Source organism: Myodes glareolus, chromosome 22 (assembly GCF_982192425.1).
Source record: "Myodes glareolus chromosome 22, mMyoGla1.1, whole genome shotgun sequence".
Lineage (NCBI taxonomy): Eukaryota > Metazoa > Chordata > Mammalia > Rodentia > Cricetidae > Myodes > Myodes glareolus.
This window is the reverse complement of record NC_142047.1, coordinates 41375518-41399306: the sequence shown is the minus strand read 5'-3', so window position 1 is coordinate 41399306 and position 23789 is coordinate 41375518. Positions and strand designations below refer to the sequence as shown.

At 46.8% G+C, this 23789-nt stretch overlaps 1 protein-coding gene and 1 long non-coding RNA gene across 2 annotated transcripts; both read right to left on the bottom strand.

Annotated features, from left to right (window-relative positions):
* Positions 1-254: 254 nt before the first annotated feature.
* Positions 255-824, bottom strand: LOC148118529 (uncharacterized). The gene is made up of 2 exons (XR_015735989.1): positions 487-824; positions 255-453 (listed from the first exon to the last, which is right to left on the bottom strand). It is a non-coding gene; the product is annotated as an uncharacterized LOC148118529 (long non-coding RNA).
* Positions 825-5406: 4582 nt separating this feature from the next.
* On the bottom strand, positions 5407-17912 carry LOC125402325 (NAD(P)H dehydrogenase [quinone] 1-like). Its single transcript, XM_087900396.1, has 6 exons — positions 17753-17912; positions 13514-13678; positions 13313-13443; positions 9127-9240; positions 7632-7733; positions 5407-5729 (listed from the first exon to the last, which is right to left on the bottom strand). Exons 1-6 carry the CDS (start codon positions 17757-17759, stop codon positions 5424-5426), a joined length of 825 nt encoding a protein of 274 aa, XP_087756522.1. The 5' UTR covers positions 17760-17912; the 3' UTR covers positions 5407-5423.
* Positions 17913-23789: the final 5877 nt, after the last annotated feature.

Sequence of the window (23789 nt, the reverse complement as noted above, 5' to 3'; positions counted from 1 at the left end):
CAGCTGAATCGTACAAATTCAAATTTGCAGCGCAACAATCAGACGCAAACGACGCAGGACATACAACATAGAACATAAAACATAGAACATAGAATTCTGGCCAGCTCACCTCACCTCCCGACAGTGATTCGGTGGTCTCTGGGATAGGGGCCTCAACTTCCCGGCCAATGCACCAAATGAAAGACTCCCCTGGGGCGTCTTCCCTCGGGAGAGGCCCCTGCGCCCCAAAGATCAGTCGAAAACACGCAGCCGGATGCAAACTGCAAGAGGTTTATTGGAGATACACAGGCACCTGTGGGCGGCAAAGTCTCTCGGAGGATTTGCGCGCCTGCAGGTTGGGGATGAGGGGTTTTTATAGGGGAGCAAAAGCACGGGTACAGAAGCAGAAAAGCTTTCATTTCATTGGTCAGTTCAAATAAGGCTAAGCTGAGTGGCACATTCCTGACCTTTTACCTAAATACCAAGGAGGGGGTTGTCCAGACCCACCTGGATACCAAAGAGGGGGTTGTCCTACCTGTTTTTCTTATCTCTTCCTGCCTTCCTAGCTTGGCTGGCGACTAGATGTCTGATCGCACAGCCCCTAACTCGTGACGAGCCTCGCTTTCTACGTGACTCAGGCCTCGCAATCTTCTCTTTCTTTGTTCCTATGACCAATCCATAAATCTCCTGTCTCACAGCCAGATAAGGCTGTCTTTGCTCAGGTGTCTTTGCTCAGCATCCCGGCCTTTAATGAAGCTTGCTATCTGAAAACCTTTGCAGAGCATTATAACTGTGGTTAAAGTTAAAACCACAGTTTTAACTGTGACCCCAATGAAGTTGGGGTCCTTCAAATCTATAGAACGAAGCTGAAACAAATTTTCAGTCAAGCTAAGTGAGGTGATACAAGTCACTTAATTTCTGAGTTCCAGCTTCACTTTCTTATGAAGAGCTCAGCATTGACTTCAAATAAATGCTCAATGAACACAAGTTACACAATCAGGCTTGTGGTTTTCTTTAGAGTCTGATAAACTTCCCAGTCTATTCCCAACTTCATAGTTTTCACTAATCTACTCTGGAGAAGAAGGTTTATGGTCACAATCACAATAGCAAGTAAGGAACGATTCTACACTGAGCACTCAGTTTTATTACTGAAAACTTTCATTGTAATTGGTAAAATGTCCCAAGTTCATTATGCTCTTTTATATAATTTAATCCACATGAATTTAAGGGCAGAAAATTGGGGGAAAATTACAAAACAATGCCATTATGTAATCTGTACCTCATAGGTGAAGGTATAAAAGCCTCCTCACAACATACTGTAAACTGTGAAAGAGTAATCTTCCCTACCACGGTGTAACAGACTTAAATCACTTTATATTTATGGTTTCCTTTGTAGTAGGGACTGTTGAGACAGTTTTACTATGCAGGCTAGACAGGCCTGGCACTGGCACTGTAGGCATCACACCTGTTTCTGTTGTTGTTTTAAATAGGTAGGGCAGGGCAGTGGTATAAATTGTTTGTAGATAAGACCGAGTGTTAGTGACTCTTTTTACAGAATGTTTATGTGTGTCTATCCCCAGCTCAGCCAGCAGGAGTTCCTGAGATCTTAAAAGTTTCCATCACTGTTCAGGGAAAGGAGAGGAAGAAGTGTTTTTAATTGGGAAGAACTTTCTGAAAGGAACTAAGGTTATTTTCCAGGAAGATGTTTCTGGTCAGTAGGGAGTATAATTGGTAGAGAGTGTTCCATGTTTCCCTTCTTCTAAGAATACAGTTAAAGCTGCAGAGTGGAAAAGTTCAAAATCTTTTAAGTCACTGTTTTTGTTTCCATCAGATGAACACTCTCGGAAACCAGAAGCTGGCATAGCCATGGAATTGTTCCAGCAGGTATAATTTAAACGTCTGAAGTAAGTCTATGTTTATTCTGAGCAGTTTCACTTTTGTTTGGGCAGCTTCATCAATTATGTATTTTATTTATTCTGTCACCTAATCAGGTGACCCCCCACTTTGCCATGAGCAGCAGGAACATCCTCTGGAGCACTATTGGCAGGAACAATTGGGGTCCTTGCAATACCAAGCTTGGAATAGATACAGTGGAAGGCTCGTCAGTTCATTTCCTTGTCCTGAAGGAAAAGGGAACTGTGATCTAAAATCCGCTCTTTCTCTTCTCTCCCATGCCCTTGCACACCCAGCATGGATTATCTACTCCACTGAAACAGCCGTTGTGCAGAACACCAAGGAGCGGTTTCCACGTGGCCAAGCTTAGCAGTCTTTTCAGAGGCCTCCTTTTACTTGGATTATCTACAGTATTTGACACACTCAATGACTCTCTCCATGGCACACTTTCTTCAGTGGGTACTCAGGATGGAACAGTCTGCTCTCCTGCTTCCCCGATGGGAAGGAGAAGTCCTGGAAGAAGCTGTGTCTGTCAAGGCTGTCTGGTTAAAACTTCAACGACTGTGGAAAGTTTGGGATGCTGCAGGTCCACAGCCTAGTTAGTTTCTCTTGGACTTTCTTCAGCTCCCGAAAGAGCTCTTCCTTACCCACCTCTGTGCCAAATCAAACCTCCTGATAGCAAACGTCTTGGTTTGCTTTCTATTGCTGGGATAAAGCACTACAGCTAAAAGCATCCTGGAGAGGAAGGACAGCCAGGACGGGAACTTAGAGCAGAACCCCAGGACCACCTGCCCATGGGGAATCACCCTCAGTGAGCTGGGCCCCCCCCATGCCAGTCATTAATTAAATGTCCCCCAGATTTCCCTACAGCCCAATCTGAAGGAGGGAATTCCTCAATTGAGTTCGTTCTTCCCAGATGACTCTCATTTGTCAAGTTGACAAATGAAACAAAAAACACCAATCAGCGCAGAGATTTTTAAAAACTCAAGTGGCTGGGTATACCTGTGAGGGAAGTTTTTCTTGACTAAATCATTTGACACATGAAGATGCACCTTTTTTTGTTTGCTTTTGTTTTTCGAGACAGGTTTCTCTGTGTAGCTCTGGCTTCCTGGAATTTACTCTGTAGACCAGGCTGACCTCGAACTCAGAGCTCCACCTGCCTCTGCCTCCTGAGTGCTTGGATTAAAGGTTTACACCACCACCTCCCGGCTGGGAAGATACACTTTTAATTGAGATCTTTGAGGTGGAAAGAACCACATTTATCTGGCCATCCTTCTGCTGGCAGCCTAGATAAAGGACATGGAAGAAGGAAGCTTGCTTCCCTCTTTGCCTGCTTGCTTTCTCTGGCTAGCAAGTCCATTCCTTCACTGGCCTTAGAGCCTATTTCTTTGGGATTCTGGAATACACTGAAGACCAGCTGAGACATCCAGCCTCGTGGGCTGAACAACTACTTGATCCTTGGTCCTGTTGTTGTTAGACAGCCATTGTTGGGTTAGTTGGACCACAGCCTGTAAACCATTCTAATAAATCACCTTTATCTATCTAGACTCATCTTTTAGGTTCTGTTCCTCCAAAGAACCCTGAGTATACCAACTTGATGCCTGTACCACTGGTACCAGTGAAGTGGGTTTATTGTTAAAATGGATTCAAAGCATCCAGCACTAAATTAGGCCTGTAGATTTTCTGGGCACCTAGCTTTCCATGTTTTCTTGCCATTTGCCACAAAAGGGTGCACTATTGAAATCTTCTTGAATTGCACCCACAGTGGAAAGAGATGCACCTAAGGATTCCTTGTTTCCCAAGAGGGCCTCAAACTCACTATGTAGCTCAGGATGACCTTAGATTTCTGACCCTCAGCCTCATGTTAGCCATAACACCATCAACATGCCTGCATTCATTTCAAGAATTTAAATTGGCTGTTGGGGTGGAGCTAGGGAGATGACTAAACATTTAAGAGCCCTTGCTTTTCTACCAGAGGACCCAAATGGAGTTCAATTGTGAGCACCTACATCAGGGGTTTTACAACCAGTGCCTGTGACTCCAGGAGTTGTGACTCCATCCTCTAGTCTCCATAGGCATGCACACTCGTGTGCATACACACCTAAATGAAAAGCAATTTTATGCCAAAATGAGGAACTGAGAATGTAGTTCAAGGGAAGAATGCTTACTTCACATTTGTGAGAAGACTATTCTTTAGTTACTACAACAATTCACGCACACACGCACACACACACACACACACACACACACACACACAGAGTGTTAAAATTAGTCATCATAAATAATAAGACTTTCAACCTTATCCCAACAGTCATGAGATCCAAAATTTTCTTCAAATGAGTGTGATCCAGGGCTGGAGAGATCCTTTAGTAGCTCAGGTTCTGCTCCCGTGAGAACCTGAGTTTGGTTTCCAGCACCCACTTCCCGTGGCTCACAAACACCTGTATCTCCAGCTCTGGGTGATTGAAGGCCCTCTTCTGGCCTCTGTGGACAGCTGTACTCATTGTCCACAAACCCTCAGGCACACTCACATAATACACACAAATAAAAATAAAACACCTTTAAATGTGAATGTCATCAATTTCTCAATATTATAGAAAAACCCTTAAGACATTTGTATAGATCAAACATTTATTTTGGTGGAAGGCTATAAGTTTTTGTTTTGTTTTGGCATTTAGGACTCATTTCACATGTATGGATGTTTTATTTGCATGCATATCTGTGCACTGTGTACATTTGGTGCCTGCAGAAGCCAGGAGAGGGCACTGGATCCTTGGAACTGGAGACTCTTAGCTTCTCTGTAGGTGTCAGCCGGATGGAAGCTGAACCCAAGTCCTGGGCAAGAGCAACAAGTGCTCTTAACTGCCAGCAGAGCCATCTCTCCGGCTCAGTAGTGGGCTGTTGTTTTAAGTATTGAAGAGCTTAAAGACAAGCACCACCATGTCCTTGTGTGTTCATTTATTTCTGAAAAAGAAAAAGAGTTGGAAAAATGAGACAGAGACATGTTTTAGTATTCCTTTCCTAGGACCTTGTGTGCTGTATACAAGACAGAGACAGCTGGAGAGAAATCCCCCTGGGAGGCATGTCAGTCACTGCACAGTGATTGAAACATGGATGCATTGTAAACAGACTTTAGCTTACTAACTACAAGCAAGTAGGTCCCTCAGCCTTTGTTTTCTTTGAGCAATTTCCCTCTGCCCTAAACCACAGAGAGGTAATTAAAAGAGACCAATCTCTGGAGAGTTGGATGCCCTATAGCCGGGGCTAGCCCTAAGATGGGTTTATATTGCATAGATGACCTAGAGGAGTATCTTCCAGCTTCCATAGCCCTCACCGCCCCCCCACCCCTCCTACCAAGTGACCTGTGACACCTCATCTGATTTCTGTCATAGTGCAGTATAGTCATACACTCAATGATAGAACTATCCAAGAACGTATGAGGTGAACCTACTTTGTTTTCCTATCCTTGTGGAATAAAGGGAAAAACAAAAGGTCAGGCAAGCTGGGGGGAAAAAATCACTAGTTTTAACTTACATGTTAGAAGAACAATCTTATTTTCTAGCTTTGGTCTGGTCATCAGCTGGAATGGCTTTGCCCAAGTGATGACCCACAGAAAGGCCAATTTTGTTCTTTTTCTGCTCCTCTTGAACCTCTTTTTTCAGAACGAATCCTGCCTGGAAGTTGAGGTCAAACATGCTGCTTGGAGTGAAGTAGAGTGGCTTCTCATCCCAGATAGTCTCCAGGCGCTTCTTCCACCCTTCCAGGATCTGCTTCCGGGTCTCTGGTGGGGTATGGGCAATGCTGTATACCACCTGTGGTTCCAAGACCTGGAAGCCACAGAAATGCAGAATGCCACTCTGCAAGACACAGGACACAGAGTTAAGTTGCAGGAGCAGTCTGGCAGTGTGTACTGTAAACAGGCATCAGAAGTTGGTCTGGGGACAGGAGAGATGGCTCCGTGGTTAACAGGGCTTCCTGTTCTTCCAGAGGGCCTGGGTTCAATTCCCAGCACCGACATAACAGTTCACAACTGGTGCAGGAGGTCCTTCTGTATTTGTATTGCTTTCATTGGTTAATCAATAAAGAAACTGCTTGGCCTGATAGGGCAAAACTTAGATAGGCAGAGAAGACAGAACTGTATGCTGGGAGAAAGAAAAGAGCAGATAGAGCTAAGCCGCCACGGAGTCGCCAGAGTCAGACATGCTGAATCTTTCCCGGTAAGCCATGACCTCATGGTTCTCCACAGATTATTAGAAATGGGTTGAATCAAGATGTAAGAATTAGCCAAGAAGAGGCTAGATATAATGGGCCAGGCGATAATTTAATTAATACAATTTACGTGTGGTTATTTCGGGGGTTAAGCAAGCCAGGTGGTGGGACGTGGCCCCCTCCTCTACTATAGCCGACCACTCTTCCTACAACACACAACTGTCTGTAACTCCAAGATCTGACACCTTTATTCAGACATACATGCAGGCAGAACACCAGTGCACATAAAATAAATTATTTTAAAAAAGAAGAAGAAGAAGTTGGTCTGGGACTGGCTGAGAGCTAACTCAACCATTAAGATTTCCACCTTCTCAGAGAACCCAGACTTGGTTCTCAGCACCCATGTGGAGTGACTCACAATCACCTGTCACTCCAGCTCTAAGGGACTGGTTGACCTTTTCTGATCTCTGTGAGCACCTACATAAATGTAGCATAGCACACACAGAGTAATAAAATAATAAGTAGGAAACTTCTCCGATCCCCTTCCCCAAAGTCCACCTCCAGAGCAAGCTGAATGAACTCAGTTCTCAACTTGTCCTAGGGAGCCAGATGTGCCGGTCCATGCCTTAAACCCAGCACCCAACACGCTGAGGCAGGAGAACTGCCACAAGTTGAAGTCACCTGGGCTTACATAATGAGACTCCCCTTTTTACGATAATTATTTTTATTTTATGTGTATTGGGGATTAGCCTGTATGCATGTCTGTGAGGGTATTGGGTCCCCTGGAAGTGGAGTTGCAGACAGTTGTGAGCTGCCATGTGGATACTGAGAATTGAACCCAGATCCTTTGAAAGAGCGACCATTGCTCTTAACCACTGAGACATCTCTCATACCCACAACACATCACACTGCACCACCATCATCCTTTTAAAAAAAAAAAAGGGGGGGGGCTGGGTAGATGGCTCAGTGAGTAAAGGCACCAGCCTTGCAAGCCCGCTGGTGCGAGTCAGAATCTAGAGCTCATTTAAAAAAATGAACGCATTGGCATGAATCCAGCATGCTCAGTCAAGATGGGAGGCAGGGACACGAGACCTGCTCAGAAGCTCCTTGGTCTGCTAGTCTCTACTGTACAGTACCACGACAGACACAGGGGAACCCAGCTGTCTTCCCAAAGTTGTCCTTTGGTACACAAACACACATGCGCGTGCGCACACACACACACACACACACACACACACGTTTCCTTCCTCCTTTTTTTATTTAGGAAAACCAAAATGTTCTGGAGCTGCAGATCTAATCCAGGAAGACAGGGGAGCCCAAGGTTTTGGCTGCACATGTTGAGGGCCGGGTGCACTTTGGTTAGGAGAGACTGTTTGACCATGTACCCCAGCCACCTGGGTCACAAGCGTCCGAAGGAAGCCCGGGTGCAGCTGCACCATTGCCAGGCTTTCCTCCTCACACTTCGGGTCAGTTTTCAGTAACTGCCCGGAGGTTTGGACTCCGAGGAACGCTCAACTAACTCCCTTGGAAGTTCACCCACAACAAGGTACCTGAAGAGGCCAGAGGGTGATGTTTATGTCCCCGTGGACGCCATTAACAGAGTACATGGAGTCGTTACTCCCAGTGGTGAAGGAAAGCAAGGCCTTCTTATTCTGAAAGAGAAAACAAGTGTCACCCCCTCCTCTCCTGGGACCCAGTGAGTTAATGAACGGGGCCCCAGGGAAAGAGGAGATTGAGTCCATCCTATGGGTGCTATCATTTCAGCTCCTCTGCAGCTTCAGCCTGACTCTGCACGTGTTCCAGTTGTGGCTGTGACCGGCACGTGGCTGTGGAGAGCCACGACTGCAGCACAAATCACACATCACTTCAAACATTAGCAGATGACCCGCCATGGTAGATGGCCCAGCATGGTGGTACATGGCTTTAATCCCAGCACTCAGGAGCCACAGGCAGGAGGATCTGAGAGATTGAGGTCAGCCTGTTACAGAGTGAGTTCCAGGACAGCCAGGGCAACACAGAAAAACAAAACAAAATAACAAAAATATTGACGGTACACGTCTTTAATTCCAGATCTCAGGAGGCAGAGGCATGTGGGTCTCTGTGAGTTCCAAGCCAGCCTGATCTGCTAAGTGAGACCCTGCGTCAGTTTTTTTAATTTAAATTAAAAAAAAAAGTCACAAGATCTTTCTTGCCACTGTTTGGCCTCCAAACAACAAATTTTTTTTGTTGTTGCTTTGTTTTGTTTTAGTTGTTTTAATTTTGTCCACGCAGGATCTCAAGTATCCCAGGCTGCCCTAAAACTCTGTTTGTAGCTAAGGATGACCTTGAACTTCTGATCTTCCTGCCTCTACTTCCCAAATGGGATTTTAGGTGTCTGGCACCAAGTCAGCAAAATTTTCACTTTATTTTTCAGTGGAAAAATCACAAACATGAAGAGAAAAATGGCACAGCAAGTGTCCACCAGACATCTTAAAGTCTAGTTCTTCTGTCCTTCGCCACTCAGTAATCCCCTCTGCACTCACTTTTTCATTTTCTCTGGAAGACTCTAAAACACAGTCCAAGGGCTGGTGGGGTAGCTTAGCTGGGGAAGGTGCTTGTCACCAAGACTGACAACCTGATCTTGTACCCCAGTCTGCACGTTGACCTCCATATACACACTGAGTCACATGTGTGTCCCTCCCACATAAACAAACTAGAGGACCAGAGAGATGGTCTAGGGGTTAAGAGCACTTGCTGCTCTCCAGTCGACCCAGGTTCATTTCCCAGCACCCACATGGTGGCTCACAACTGCCTTGTAACTCCAGTTACAGGGGACTTGATGCCCTTTTCTGGACTCTCTGGGTGCTCTACATATGTGGTACACAGACATACAAGCAGGCAAAACACCTATACACATGAAATAATAAATAAGTAAGTCTAAATAAAATTCAAATCCAAAACATGTTATTTTTGATTTATAAGAGCTGTCCAATGCTCCCTGGTCTTAGAGTCCAGCTGTGTTCTCAGGGCCGAGTCTACCCAGGAAATGCCCAATGGTTCACCTACCCGGAAAGGACCGTGGTCATACATGGTGGCATATGTGTAGGCGAATTCCCGCACAAACACTCGCTCAAACCAGCCTTTCATAATGGCGGGCACTCCAAACCAATACAGAGGGAACTGTGGGAAAGAAGACACCTAAGGTCAGCTCTGGGCACTCCCCTGCGGTCCCTTCCACCCATGGCCAGGAAGAGTTCGGGTACTGAGCAACTGTCCACAGAGCCTCCATAGAGCACCGTCACCCTGTGGTTCCCTCAGGGAAAGTTAGCACATTTAGCAAAGACAGGGATAACCAGGGAAAGTGCCTTGCTCCCTTAGTATAAACTATTTGGTGAGGCTGGGCTGCAGGATTGTTGAATGCCAAAGGTTTGAGGCCAACTTGGGTAGCATAACACAGACACACAGACACACACAGACACACACAGAGAGAGAGAGAGAGAGAGAGAGAGAGAGAGAGAGAGAGAGAGAGAGAGAGAGAGCTCCCCCACAGACACACACACTAAAGCAGGATGTGTTAGCGAGCATCTGTTATCCTAAAACTCAGGAGGCTAAGGCAAGATATTGAGGCTTTAGGGCCAGCATGGGCTACATACTTAGACCATCTCAAAAAAAGCAAGAAGAGAAGAAATGTAACAGGGCATGGTGGCAAACAGGCACAACCCCAGCAACTCAGGAGGCTGAGGCTGAAAGAATGTGAGTTCAAGGCCAGCCCAGGTAACATAGTGGTACTCAAAAATAGTCCCAGCACTCAGGAGGCAGAGGCAGGTTGATCTCTGTTAGTTTGATGCCAGCCTGGTCAATATATCGAGTTCTTAGTCAGCCATGACAGTATAGGGAGACCCAATCTCAGAAACAAGACAAACAAAAAACAAAAAATAAAATTCAAAAATTAAAACAACAACAACAACAACAACAAATCATGATAAAAGAAACACAGAGCTAGAGAGAAAGTTTACATATTAATAGCACATTCTTCGCCAGACAGTGGTGGCACACACTTTCAATCCCAGCACTCGGGAGGCAGAGACAAGTGGATCTCTGTGAGTTCGAAGGACAGCCTCGTCTACAGGGTCTACAGAGTGTATTCCAAGACAGCCAGCTGTATATAGAGAAACTCTGCTTTGGGGAAAAAAAAAAAGCACATGCTTCTCTTCCAGATGAGCCAGCCTCAATTCTAGCGACCACGTTGTTAAGTGGCTCAGAAGTCTAGCTCCAAGGGATCCAACACCCACTTCTGGTCTCCACAGGCACCTGCACCTACATATACATGCTCATTCATAGGTACACAGCCTACATGATTTAATATATATTATACATATTTAATATATATATTCTTGATATGGTGGACCACAACTTTGAAACCAGCTCTCTGTAAATTCCACAACGGCTTCTTCAACATAATGACTGGAAGCCAGGGCTACCAGAGAGACCCTGTCTCGAAACAAACAAAAACTAGAGAAAAATATATAGTAGTGCCTAACTCAATAGAAAAGAGAAAATTCTATCTTGGATCTTGACTCTCTTTTTTTCCTCCTAAAAGCTACAACCATTGGTTGGTTGTGAACAAAGTCACAAGCAAATAAGATCCATTTCCATGGTATCCAACTAGTAGCAAAGGCCAAATAACAAGGACTACTGGCGAGTTTGCCTCCGTGACTGAATATTTTCCCAGGAGCTTGTGTTAGCAGACGTCCTCCTAAGACGAGCCTCCCGTGTGCACACAGACCTCCAATCCCATCATCTAGAACAAACAAAGTCACTCAGAGTGTAGGCCACTGGTCACTGTGACTAAGGTGTATCAGGGGCCCCATGAGAAAGTCTTATGTAGGGTGCTGTTCAATGACAGAGCACACACATTTACCTCGCAAACAAGTCTGAGGCCCTCTCATCCATCCCCACACCCCAAAAGTGCATCTTGTCTGCCCTCTGGTCCAGGTAAAAGATGAGGAGACTCTGCTCAAGTATTCACTCTCCTCAAAACATGGTTCAAAACTCATGAACACATCCAGGAAGAAAGCCAGGACAGAGAAAGAATTTGTAGGGCTTGGAGACACGGCTCAGTTGATAAGGAGCTGGTCTCACAAGCACGAGTGCCTGAGTTCGGTTTCCGAGCACCTGTGAAAAGCTGGTGTGGCCTCCCATGCTTCTAATCGTAGCAACAGGGAAGTGGAGAGGTGTAGACAGGTGGATCCTTGGGGCTCTCTGGCCAGCCAGCCTCACTGCAGCTGAGCTCCAGGCCAATGAAAGATACTGTCCCAAAAGAGAAGGCTGCTATTCCATCTTCTGCCCTACACATATTCAGATACAACCTCCATACACAAAAATCAAAACCAAAAAAAAAATTAGAGGTAAATTTCTTTCTCTAATATTCAAAGGGTTCCTGACCTACAGAAAAGGACTGGAGGTCAGAGGTCAGGGAAGCTATTTGGTTTTTTGTTTGTTTGTTATTTTGTTTTAGTTATTATTATTTGATTTTTTTCAAGAAAGGGTTTATTTTAGTAACAGCACTGGCTGTTCTGGAACTCACTTTGTAGAGCAGTCTGGCCTCGAACTCACAGAGATCTGCCTGACTCAGCCTCCCAAGTGCTTGGATTAAAGGTGTACGCCACCACAGCCCAGCTATAATTTGTTTTTAAAGACATAGTCTCTTTAACTGAGCATGGTGACACACACATTAGATCCCAGCACACGGAAGGTGGAGGCAACTGGATCTTTGAGTTCGAGGGCAGCCTGGTGTACAGAGCAAATTCCAGGGCAGCCAGGACTACACAGGGAAACCTTGTTTCAAAAACAACAGCAACAACAACAATAAAAAAAAACAAACAAAGAAACAAAAAGACATAGTCTCAGATAGACCAGGTTATCTCTGAACTTGTTGTGTATGTAGCTAAGGCTGACCTGCGTTCACTTCTCCAGTGTTGGGATTACTGCTGTGTGCTACCATACTCGGCTTGGAGGTCAATTTCCTAACTGGAGTGAGAAACAGGACTGAAGCTGGGTTCATGGTGCTCACACTTTACTTTGATGCGCTGGCAGCAGCTCCAGACTTGCTGTCGAGTCTTTCACAAGAGTACAGACTGTGAAGAGACTCACACGTTGGTGGAAGACAAAGCTGAGGCTCACACAAGTGCCTTTCATGTCTAAACATGGTGACTCAGAGACAAGAACTGGAAGCCACTCCTGTTGCTCCCCTTGGCTGCACTACCATAAGATGGAGAAGCTGTCCTGTGTGGCTCAGTGCTGGAGTATGGGCCTAGCAAGCAGGAAGCCTTCCTTAGGTTTGATCCTTAGCACCCCCTAAACTGGATGCTACATGCCTGTAACTCCAAACGGAGTGGGGTGAGGTGGAGGCGGGGCAGCGGGCACACATAATCCTCACATCATCTGCGGGTGGTACCTTGGCTTTAAGGAGAATAAACCTCCAGCAGGGTCAGCCACGCTGCAGGGAAGCTGCACATGCGCAGCAGTCACTATCACCCCCAAACTGTCCGGAATACAAAAGGAGCAAAAGTACAAACTTTAAGAGAGCCCACAGGGAGAGTCCACTATCCAGGCACACTGCGGAGAAAAGCTGGGGACTTCTGTGTTATCCTCGGGGCTGTATTCCCACATGAAAGTACAATTAACCCCAGTGCTCAGGAGACAGACTTCCGGGTCGTTCTAAACTCAGAAGAGTGTGCCAGAGCTAGGCATGTCGGCACATCTATACTCCCAGAGCTCAGGAAGTAGAGGCAGGAGGATCACTGAAAGTTTGAAGCCAGCCTGCTCTCCATAGTGAGTTCCAAACAAGCCAGGGTGTCATAGCAATACTGTGTCTCCAAAAACCAAAGTGAGGACTGGTCAGCAGATAAAGTCGCTAGCCACCAAGCTTGATGACTTGAATTTGATCCCCAGAACTGCATTGTGGAAGGAGAGAACCAACTCCTGAAAGTAGTCCTCCAGGCACAAAGGGCAAGTGTGCATGCACACACCCACCCACACACACACACACACACAAACACACACACACACACGTGATTAAATAAGTACACAAAGCACAGGAAGCTAAGCTGGGTACCATTTGTGAACCTACGCAGTGTCAGCCCCTGACTGACATCATTCATTCAGAGACAACACAGAGAGTGACAGGTCCAGGGCACTAAGGACAAACTCCCCAGACATTGCTTCCTTGTGATCTCTGCCCTAGCCATACCTGAAATATCAAGAGGTCTGCAGCTTCCAGCTTTTTCTGTTCAGTCACGATATCTGGGCTCAGGCGTCCTTCTTTATGGGCTAGAGCCGTCTCAAAAGCATACTGAAAGTTTTGGGGGTCCTTCAGCTTACCTGTCGGGAGGAAAGAGAGGCTAAGGCTGGGCCACAGGGTCCACGGGCAGTGGAGAGAGACAGTTCTTACCTGAGACGTCCTTTCTGGAAGCAACAGGGTTGAAGTTCATCGCATAGAGGTCAGATTCAGTCACCTCCCATCCTTTCTTCTTCAGAACACTTACGGCAGCCTCCTTCATGGCATAGTTGAATGAAGTCTTCTCCTCATGGGCCAATATGATCAGGGCTCTTCTCACTGTTTAGATACAACAAAGTGAGACCAGACATGTTTCCACCTTGGCTTCTTAGATTAGGGAACAGTGGCTAAGTTTATCAATTAAACAGCTCTAATCTGAACATCTGAAGTTCAGCAGGCTGGTGAGATGGTTTAGCAGGTGGTGGTGCTTGCTGTCACACCTGATGACCTAAGACCAATCCCCAGGACCCACATGGTGGAAGGAGAGAACCGGCCTCTGAGGTTATTCTCATATGGAGTTTGGACAAACACATACACACACACACACACACACACACACACACACACACACACGCACGCATGCACGCATGCACGCAAGCACACATACTCCCAGTAAACGTAATTTACTCATTTTTAAAAATCTGAAGTCTAGAGCCAGAAAGCGTTGGTGCACACCTTTAACCCTAGCACTCAGGAGTCAAAGGTAGGCTGATTTCTGTAAGTCTGAGGCCAACCTGGACTACAGAGTGAGTTCCAGGACAGGCTCCAAAGCTACAGAGAAACCCTGTCTTGGGAAAAAAAATTTATAGCTATAGATATATATGAAGGTTTATTTGGTTCACAGCACTAGAAGTTTGGGGGAGGCTGCACCTGGAGAGGGTCTTCCTGCTGGTGGGAACTCTGGAGAGTCCTAGGACATCACTGGGTAACATAACAAGAGGGACAGATTCAAGACAGACTTCCCACTTTAAAGCAATCTCTCCACACACTAATGCACAGATCTAGGAAGGACTTAGATCATTTCTGAGGACAGAGTTGCTGTAACCCAAACACCTCTCACCCCTGGGAGAGAGGGCCTCAGGTAGCCCAGGCTAGCTTCAAATGCACTGTATAGTACAGGATGACCTTGAACCCCTGGTCCTCCTACCTCTACCTCCCAAATTCTGGGACCTCTATGTCTGCCCCCAATCACCTCGTTAATGCTCCATTTAGTTCCTATAATATCTCACCATCATGATCAGATTCCATTGTCTGATTTGTGTGTTTATTCATACGTGTGACACACAAGTGTCTGCGTGTATTTGTGGAGGCTAAAGGACCTTCTATCCTGTCTGAAACACGATCTCTCACTAGCATGGAAGTTTCCAAGTAGGCCAGGCTGGCTGCCAGCGATCCTGAGGGACTTTCTTGATTTTTCCAGCCCTGAGATGATAAGCACATACTCCTTCACCTCGCCTTCTTTTGAAAACCCTGGGTCGAGGGATCTGAACTCTGATTCTCATGCTTGCAGGGCGAGCGCTTCACTGACTGAGCCACTGAAATGGTAACCGCTAGGGTATTTAGAGGCCTAAATGTCCGTTTGTTTCTTTTGCAGCTGAGTTCACATCAGCAACTTCTGTTTTGCTTTGCGACTCACGCGAGCACACACCTCTCACTGCTCAGCATCTACTTTCTGTCAGGTCCTACGACTGAACCTCGGGCCTCACACCCTCTACGACTGAGCCAGCTTCGCAACCCCCCCGCCCCCCCCCCCGCACTGTTTTACCAATGCCGCTGGTTCCCGCCTCTGGTACACTACCAAGGAAGAGATGGGCTCACTGTTGTATGAACTCGAACCCCGGAGACTCTTGCCCCTCCCCCTGCACCTGTGTTTGATTTCCACTCTATTCACCCCCTGAAATGTCATCAGATACCAGCCTCTCAGCTGTGCCACATTGTTAGCTGCACATCTATGAGGGATTGCAGGGGCTATGGACTGGGGATACCTAAACCTTAGAAAAAGTAAATTTTAGCCAGGTGTGGTGAAAGCCTTTAATACCCAGCCCTTGGGAGAAATAAGCAGAACTCTGTGAGTTCGAGGCCAGCTTGGTTGATATAGTGAGTTCCAGGACAGACGGGGCTATATAGGGAGACCCTGTCTCAAGTGAATAAACAGCAAACAATTAAATAAATAGATTTAATTTAAAATCACATTTAATTTTTTAATTTATTGATTTTCTACGTATGGGTGTTTCATTTGCATGTATGCCTGTGCAGCACATACATGCTGGTGCCCTCAGAAGGACTGGGGTTGCAAACAGTTTTGAGCTCCCATGTGAGTGCTGGGGATCGAGCCCAGACCCTCTGAAAGAGCAGCTAGTGCGCTTAACCAATGAGCCTCCTCTCCAGACCCTTAGGTTTTGTTTGTTTGTCTTCTAGACAGGGTCCCTATCTTAAAATATAGTCTTGTCTGCCCTGGGGCTTGTTATATGCACCTCAGACTTGTAAAGATTCATCTGCCTCTACCTCCTAAATCAGGGAGAAGGAGGGAGGTAGAGAGAGAGAGACAGAGACGGAGACAGAGAGAGACAGAGAATATGTTGGGCAGAACTTGCAGGAGATGGTTCTTTTCCCATGGGAGTCTCAGAGATGAAACACAGGTCATCAAGCCCAGTGGCAGGTACCCTTATCCAATGAGCCATCTTGCCAACCCTGACTCTAAATGTTAGCCATTCTCATCATTTCACTGTTTCACGTTGAGCCTTGTTAATCTCCTTTAATTTACAAACTAAGTTTAGTCAGGCGTGGTGGCACACAGCTGTAACCCCAGCGCTGGGAAGAGTGGCAGGAGGATCAGGAATGGAAGATCAGCCCAGACCAAATTGAGTTCGAATCCAGTCTGGTCAGAATGAACGAGTGGATGAACGGATAAACAAACATTCAACTGAATCGCAGCCAGGGGGCATAAGAGAAATGTAATGTGCATGGTCACTGTCTGCGGTGCCAACGCAGGGGTCTTACACATTTGTCCCTCGTGCATAAGTGGAGAGCAGCGTACAAAGAGAAACTAGCGGACAGCCTTACCCGCTGCTGGAAACTCTTCCCTGCTAGCTCTCCCAGCAGTTCCTGGTAGGGCTTAGCGGACACTCCCAGTTTCCTAGAAACTACAATGGTACCATGCCAACCTCAGCGCCGACCTCTTTCCCTGCCTGCTTCTAGCAAGGGAAGATCCTGAGTGTGTTTGTGGGGGCTGCAGTAGTTTTAGGGGGGAAGTTACTACAAAAAGGTAGACTTCTGCCCCAACTGTGGAAATGCTGCCTAAACCTTAGCGCTGCCCAGACTCAGAGCCAACCGCTGTAGGGCAGCATTAGTCCTGGTCGCTAGTTGCTCAAGTAGCAGTAGATGCCAGTTAGGTTCTAGACAAGTGTGGTGGTGACCTCCAAGGACCTCTTCCCATACTTACCCCCTGGGATGATGACAAAGTGGGGAGACTGTCAGAAAAAGAGGCCAAAGAGCGAATCAGATTTCCCCTTCCAGGGTCGCAGTAGAAACTGTCCAGGGCCAGGCAGGCTGGAGTGGGGTTCCAGTTCTATTACACTGCTTCCCAGCTCCAGCCCAACCCCATCTCCCCATCTTCTTGTTTTCTTCCAGAACTTGACAGTCCCCCCCCCCTTTTTCTTTTGTTCACTTTTTGAGACAGAGTCTCTATCTACTATGGAATTCTGGCTTTCCTGGCACTCACTTTGTAGAGCAGGCTGGCCTCAAACTTGAAGAGATCTGCGTGCCTCTGCCTCTCGAGTGCTAGAATTAGAGGTGTGTGCCAAGCCCAGCAAGAGTCCCTATAAATTGCCTCTGCATTGCTAAATGTTAGCACTTATTTCCAAATGCTGAAATACTCTCTGGCCTAAGCTGGGGGATGTGCACAGAGCTGAGGTGGTAGAGAGCTCACCTAGCATGCACGAAGTCTGGTTTCAATTTGGCTCCCATTGTCATATAAACCAGGCATGGCAGTGCACAGATATGATCCTGGCACTCAGGCAGTGGAGGCAAGAGGCCCCTAAGTTCAAGGTCAGTCTTTGCTATGCAGCAGTTTTATGGTCAGCTTGGGCTACACGTGGCCCTATCTCTAAATAGGCCAGCTCTGTTAGGGAAGGGACATGGAAGGGGCAATGTTCGAGTTGCCCTGGGTGAGGATGAGCCGCAGAATAATCTGCCTCTCTGGCTGGGAACAGAAGCTTCGCTTCCAGAGACCAGCCAAGGCTCATCCAGGACCCTAATCACCTCCCTTTTCCTCTCTGAGCAAGGAACAAAACTCATAGCAAGCTCCTGCATACTCCCCTGGATGAATCAGGCTGGAGTTGGCACTGCACTCACCTGCCATGTTTCCAGATATTGAGGGGGGATGCAGTACCAGATGTTGACTGGCTGAGCAGCTGGTTGCCAGGAAGACTCTGCAGAGTCCTGAGAGATCCTGTGGGCTGCAGCCTGGGCTGAGCACTTGTTGGTTTTATGTCTTGCCTAATCAGCCCTGCCCACTCTGTGTGGAAGCCCTACCCACCATGTGGGGCGGCCCTACCCATCGTATGAGGTAACCCTGCCCACAGCGTTGGGCAGCCATCAAAGGCGGGGCTGGATTCCAAAGCCCAAAAGCACTGGGCGGAGGTACCAAGTTATAGGATAAGAGAAGGCTGTAATAGGACTCCTGCATATGGAAGTCAAAAGGGTTCCCTGGGATGCAGGGAGTGAGAGGGGATCTGAGGATGTGGGTACATATGGGATAAATTTAAGTGCCTGCTGCTGGAGACTTCCTGGGCACAAAATGTAAATTTCCGACAGAAATTACCCGAGCTTTGTTGGACCTGACTGCATGTCCCGCCTATATGGATTAAAGGATTAATCTTTACTCAGCCCTGAAAATTAGCCTTTGTCAGCAAAAGGAAGGGTGGGGTTGGTAAAATCCTGGCTCAGATTTTGCCAAGTCACTATGACTCTACACTTAGCGCCCACAGACTTTGCACAAGTCACCGTGACTCTAGACTGAGCACCCACAGATTTGCACAAGTCACCGTGACTCTAGACTGAGCGCCCACAGATTTGCACAAGCAAAGGGGCCAGAGAGATGACTCTGCTGTTTAGTGAACAGGCTGCTTTTCCAGAGGACCCTATGGTTCCCAGCATCTCATGGGGCTGCCCACAACCAGTTATCACTCAGCTCCAGGGAACCCAGACATCTTCATCTGACCTCAATCGGGGAGGTAGGATCTGTTAGGTCTCAAACCCTGTACATAACAGAATTGACCTCCTGTCTAACTGAGGTTCCTATTTAACAAATTAAAGCAGACCTGGCCAGCACATTCTCCCAACATCCCTCAGTCCTTACCTGTCACAGGGTATGGCTGGCATACCCTGCCCCCTGCCCTGAAAGCATCAACACAGGGCTGCCTGCCTTTACCCCAAGCAAGCAGTTCTTCCCTATATAATCCAGACATTTGGGCTACTCCGGTCCTCTTTACCCTTTACCCGCCTGGCCTCTTGGTCTCCATGGTTTCCCGGCTCTCCCCTCCTTGTTCTCCTATAAGGCCAGGCTCAGGTTACTATTCACTCTGGACTCTCCCAGATGTCTCTGCCTCTGGCTGTGCTCTCCCTTTCATCGACAATAAACCTCCTTCTCCACCACACCTAGGAGCAGTCACGTCTCCTTTTCTATTTTTCATTCAGCATCTCGAGTTGCAGTCATCCCCAGTGTTGAGGTCAGGCTATGCACTACTCTAAGTCCCTCCATAGTGCATAAAACAGTGGTACATCAGGCAGGGCCCTGCTTCATAGAATCCATTTTACTTAGAAACGATTACATCTGCCCCACCATCCATCCAGCACGGACTAGAAATGAGTTAGTCCTGAGAATAGAAAGGACACCTCCTTAGATTTACTGGGGAGACTTACAACAGGGAGGGGCACGTGGGATAGCAGGCAAGGAGGTCCTATGCTCACAGGTAGGCACTAGGAGAACCAGGAATGCTAAGCACACACTGTTGTCTTAAAGGGAGAGATGGATAACCTGTTATCTGCCCAGAAAGGTGGGAACAGATGGCTGAATAGCCCGGAAACTTGGACTATCTCTGTAGCCAAGACTACACCAGCTCCTCCCCAGACCCTATCTTGAACTTCTTTTCTCAGTTAATCTATAGAACCAATCTTTATGGAAGATGGCATTTGTGCTTAACACAGAGTCTTGATGTGGTCATGTCTTCAGCTTTGCTGTGCACATGAGATTGAGAGAATTATCACCAGGAAACTTTTCACCAAATTGTGCTGTGCTTAAAAATGCCTCAGTTAAACTGCTTGGCATCAGACCTGACATCTGAACCACCATCGGATTGTTACTCTGCTGGCTGTGGTGTTTGCAGAGACCCCACAACATGGGCGCATTAGAATCATATCAGGGAATCCAGGCCCAGGGACTTACCAGGCACTCTAGGTAGAGAAAAGAGCATAACTCTCTCACCTGGACTCAAGTGGTGTCCCCTAAGACTGCAATGGCAGGAGGTGGGGCATAGCTTAGCGGTAGAGCCCTCAACTAGCACATGTGAGACCTTGGGTTCGATTCTGAGTAGTCCAGAAAAGGCAAGCCATAAACAAACAAACAAACAAACCCTGCGATGACATGACTGCACAGCGGCCTATCATCTGATGGTGGTGTGTGTGGTGAGAACCACCGAGGACTCCCCTCTTCTGCCCTGTCCCTCAGCGCTGACAGAGCCTCCTTGCCTGCCTGTTCATCACCTGCCTGCCTGTCCATCCACCTGCCTGCCTGTCCGGACCTGGACCTGACCCCTGCTGTTCCCTGCTCCTGACCCATTTCTTGCTCTGCACTCGGCTCAGCCTTTTCCTCTCACATGTGAATTCCTCATTCTCAAACCTGACTTCAGCAGCAGTTCCACCATTGCTCCTTCCAGACATGGGCCTCGCTCCTTAGCTATGGAGCCTTTTCCCCAGCACACTGTTGAAACCCTTGCACTCTGCAGCAGCTTCCTTTCCTTAACCTGACTGCATGTGGAAAGATGTGTAGCTACACTCACAGTGTGATGTGAGTTAATATTAGCAATTAAAATAGAAATAAAGTCAGGTGGTGGGGTGTATAATTTAATCCCAGCAGTTGGGTGCCAAAGGCAGACGAATCATTGTGAGTTCAAGGCCAGCCTGGTCCATAGAACGAGTTCCAGGACAACCAGAACTACATAGAGAAACCCCGTCTTGAAAATTCAAAATTAAACAAATCATACAAACAAAAAGGACAAGAATAAAGAAACATTTCCCTTGGTCAAGCTACCAAGGTAGGCAGACTTCCACAAATTGCCATCATTAAAACTGTTCAGTCTTGCAACTTCACTGTTAGTCAATAAACTCTGACATGGAAGGAATAGGTGAGTGCATTCTTCTGTGTGAGGTGACAGGCCAGTGACTGATGGATCTCAGTGGATTCTCATCTTGGCCAGTGCAAAGCCTAAATGTAGACGCCAAGATGAAAGGGAGGGCAGAAAGATGGATCAGCTTAAGCAAGAAGAACCAGGGCATCCAGTGTTCTTTCCAAACAAAGAACACAGGGGAAATTTATAGGGAGCCCATACTTGTTCCTATGGAGAGGTGCTTTAAGGAGGGCACATCCCTGCACATGCCCAGTTTGTGCCATAAAGCTTCATCTGGAATAAAAGGTCACCTGTCAGTAACACAGAGACTCCCATTGAAGGTGCCGGCTCTGCTTAGCTACCAACAGTGTGAAGCCACTGAAGCTACAGGAGACCTCCTTTCAAAAGCAAAACATAAGAGCTGGGGATAGAGCTGCATCTGTAGAGGCTCTCGGCTTCCTGACTGTGAGCAGCCGCCTTCAGCTCCTACTGCCATGGCTGCTCTGCCCTGACAGTCACTACCCTCCAACAGAGCTCTGCTAACCTAACAAGTCACTGTTGTCTCAGAAACAGGAAAATAACCAACACACCACAGTACAGTGTTGAACACTGGGTTTTCCTGTGTTGCCAAACATTTTGTGGCTGAGAGCAACGTCTCATGTTGTCTCTCAGGTGTAAAGAAGTGCCAACATAAGAACCAGAGCTCTCATTTTAAAGGAAATAAGCAATAGTTTATTCTGGAGTCATTTAGAGTGAGCATGGCCCAGGAACACAAATTTACGTTACCCGTAATTCCCTGTTCCCATGTGGAAGCCATTTCACAGGGTTCGTGCAATTTTACAGAATAAAGAAAGTCATAAGTTAAAGCAACTTTAGAACACATTTGTGGGTATACCAGAGCGGACGTACATCAAGATGGGTGGTATTTTATAGCCTGAAGGGGTGAACTGATGACATTCTTAGAGCTTTCGAGTTGGAGAAGATAATGTTCTGCTAAATTAATAATTTCAAGAAGGTTTTTATTTATTATCATGAGATGTTAGTTCTGATAGAGTGGAAGCCGGGCAGTGGTGGCACATACCTTTAATCCAGCATTCAAGAGGCAAAGGCAGGCAGACCTCCAGAGTTCCAGGCCAGCTTCATCTACTGAGTAAATTCCAGGACAGCCAGGGATACATAAAGAAACCATGTGTGTTTTGAAAAGCTAAAGAAAGGAAGGAAGGAAGAAGTTCAGATATTGAATATAAGATGCTAAAACTAGTCCAAGGAACACACACACACACACATAGGAAAACAGATACACAGACAGAGGAACACACATACACATAGAAACACACACATACACATAGGAAAACACAATACACACACAGGAACACACAAACACATACATATAGGAAAACACACACACAAAGTAATAAAAATAAGAATTTTGAAAGCACTGTCAGCTATGGGTTCATGCCTGCACATCAAGAACCTGGGAGATGAATGATCAGAGGATCCAGGACACTTTTTGATACTTAGGGAATTTGAGGCCAGCATGAGCTACATAAGACCCTGCACCCTCCCATTTTGGGGTGAACTGTTGGTGGGGGGAGCATTGATCTTTTCCAGGACTCAGGGTCACATCAGGGAGTCTATCTGGCACCTTCTGAGTGTTTGGATGCAAACTGCTTTTCCTCCTCTGTCACCCCGAGGTCTATTTCTTCCCTCTTCTCCGCTCTCTCATCTGGTTTGTGTCTTCGTTTCTGGGATAAGAAAGCCTTGCTATGGTGGCTCACAACCATCTGTAATGAGATATGGTGCCCTCTTCTGACCTGAAGGCATACACGCAGACAGACTATTGTATACATAAAAAAAATAAATATTTTTTTTAAAAAAAGAAAGCCTTGCTGATCCCAAATTTGTGAAAATGTAGAGAAATGTTTTCATCTTCTTTTTTCAGGCAGAGTCTCCTGTAGCTCAGGTTGGCCTTAATGGATGTCTGGAGATGACCTTGAACTTCTGATCCTCCTGTCTTCACTCTCATTGGTGGGATGACAGGTGTGTACCAACATGCCTGGCCTCCTATCCAAGTACTAACCTGACCCAGCCCTGCTTAGCTTATGAATCTAAGGTGGCATGGTCATAGTCCAGGATGTCTGGAGTGTGACATGGGGTAGAGAATAAAGATAAGAACCAAGCAGCCCCATCATTTCCGCATTATATATGTCTTATTATATATAATAATAGTCCAGAAGATAAACCTAGGACGCCAGGCAACAAAGTTGACTTTCTGCCCCTGCTTACTTGGCATAAGTTCCCGGAAATGTCAGCCACTGAGGTGACAAGAGCTAGCTTCACACTGTCACCCTCAGCAGTCTAAGAAGCACTGTGGGCTCTTAAGGATCTGCACTCAGGACAAACCAGGATCTGTGATTGTGACACTGAAAGCAATTTCAGGAGCAGCCTCGATGACAAGGATGTTGACAAAGGTTTGAGCGTGAGGAGACTGTGAAGGGGAAGCCGCTGACTGATGCCCTGCTGTCAGTGCCACCAGCTGACCCCACCACCATGCTGGGCCTGATCCTCTGAAAGCCTGAGCCAAATTACTTCTGCCTCTCTCAAGTCTTGGCATTGATGTGGGAGGAACCATGAGCCAAGAACTGCAAAACTATGATGGCTTCTGGTTAGCTGTGATTGGTCCATGGCTGGGTGACCTCACAAGGAGCCATTGTGAGGAATGAGAGCGGCCCACCCGTATAAGGCAACAACTGGGCCTGGGTCTTGGCCTTAGGTGACAGTTAAGCTGTTGTTTGGCTACAGAGGACTTAACTCAAGGCTTTGGTCCTGAGAAACTTTGATTTTGATTGTCTGTCTTTGAAACTGAACATCTGTGATCACCACTGATCCGAACATCGTGAGTGTGCTTCCCAGTGGGTTTGGGTTTGTGCCTGAATTTTGACTGACGTCGGTTTAGATGTACTTAGTGCCTGTGCTTCAGTTTGGTTTATTATCAACCATTTTCT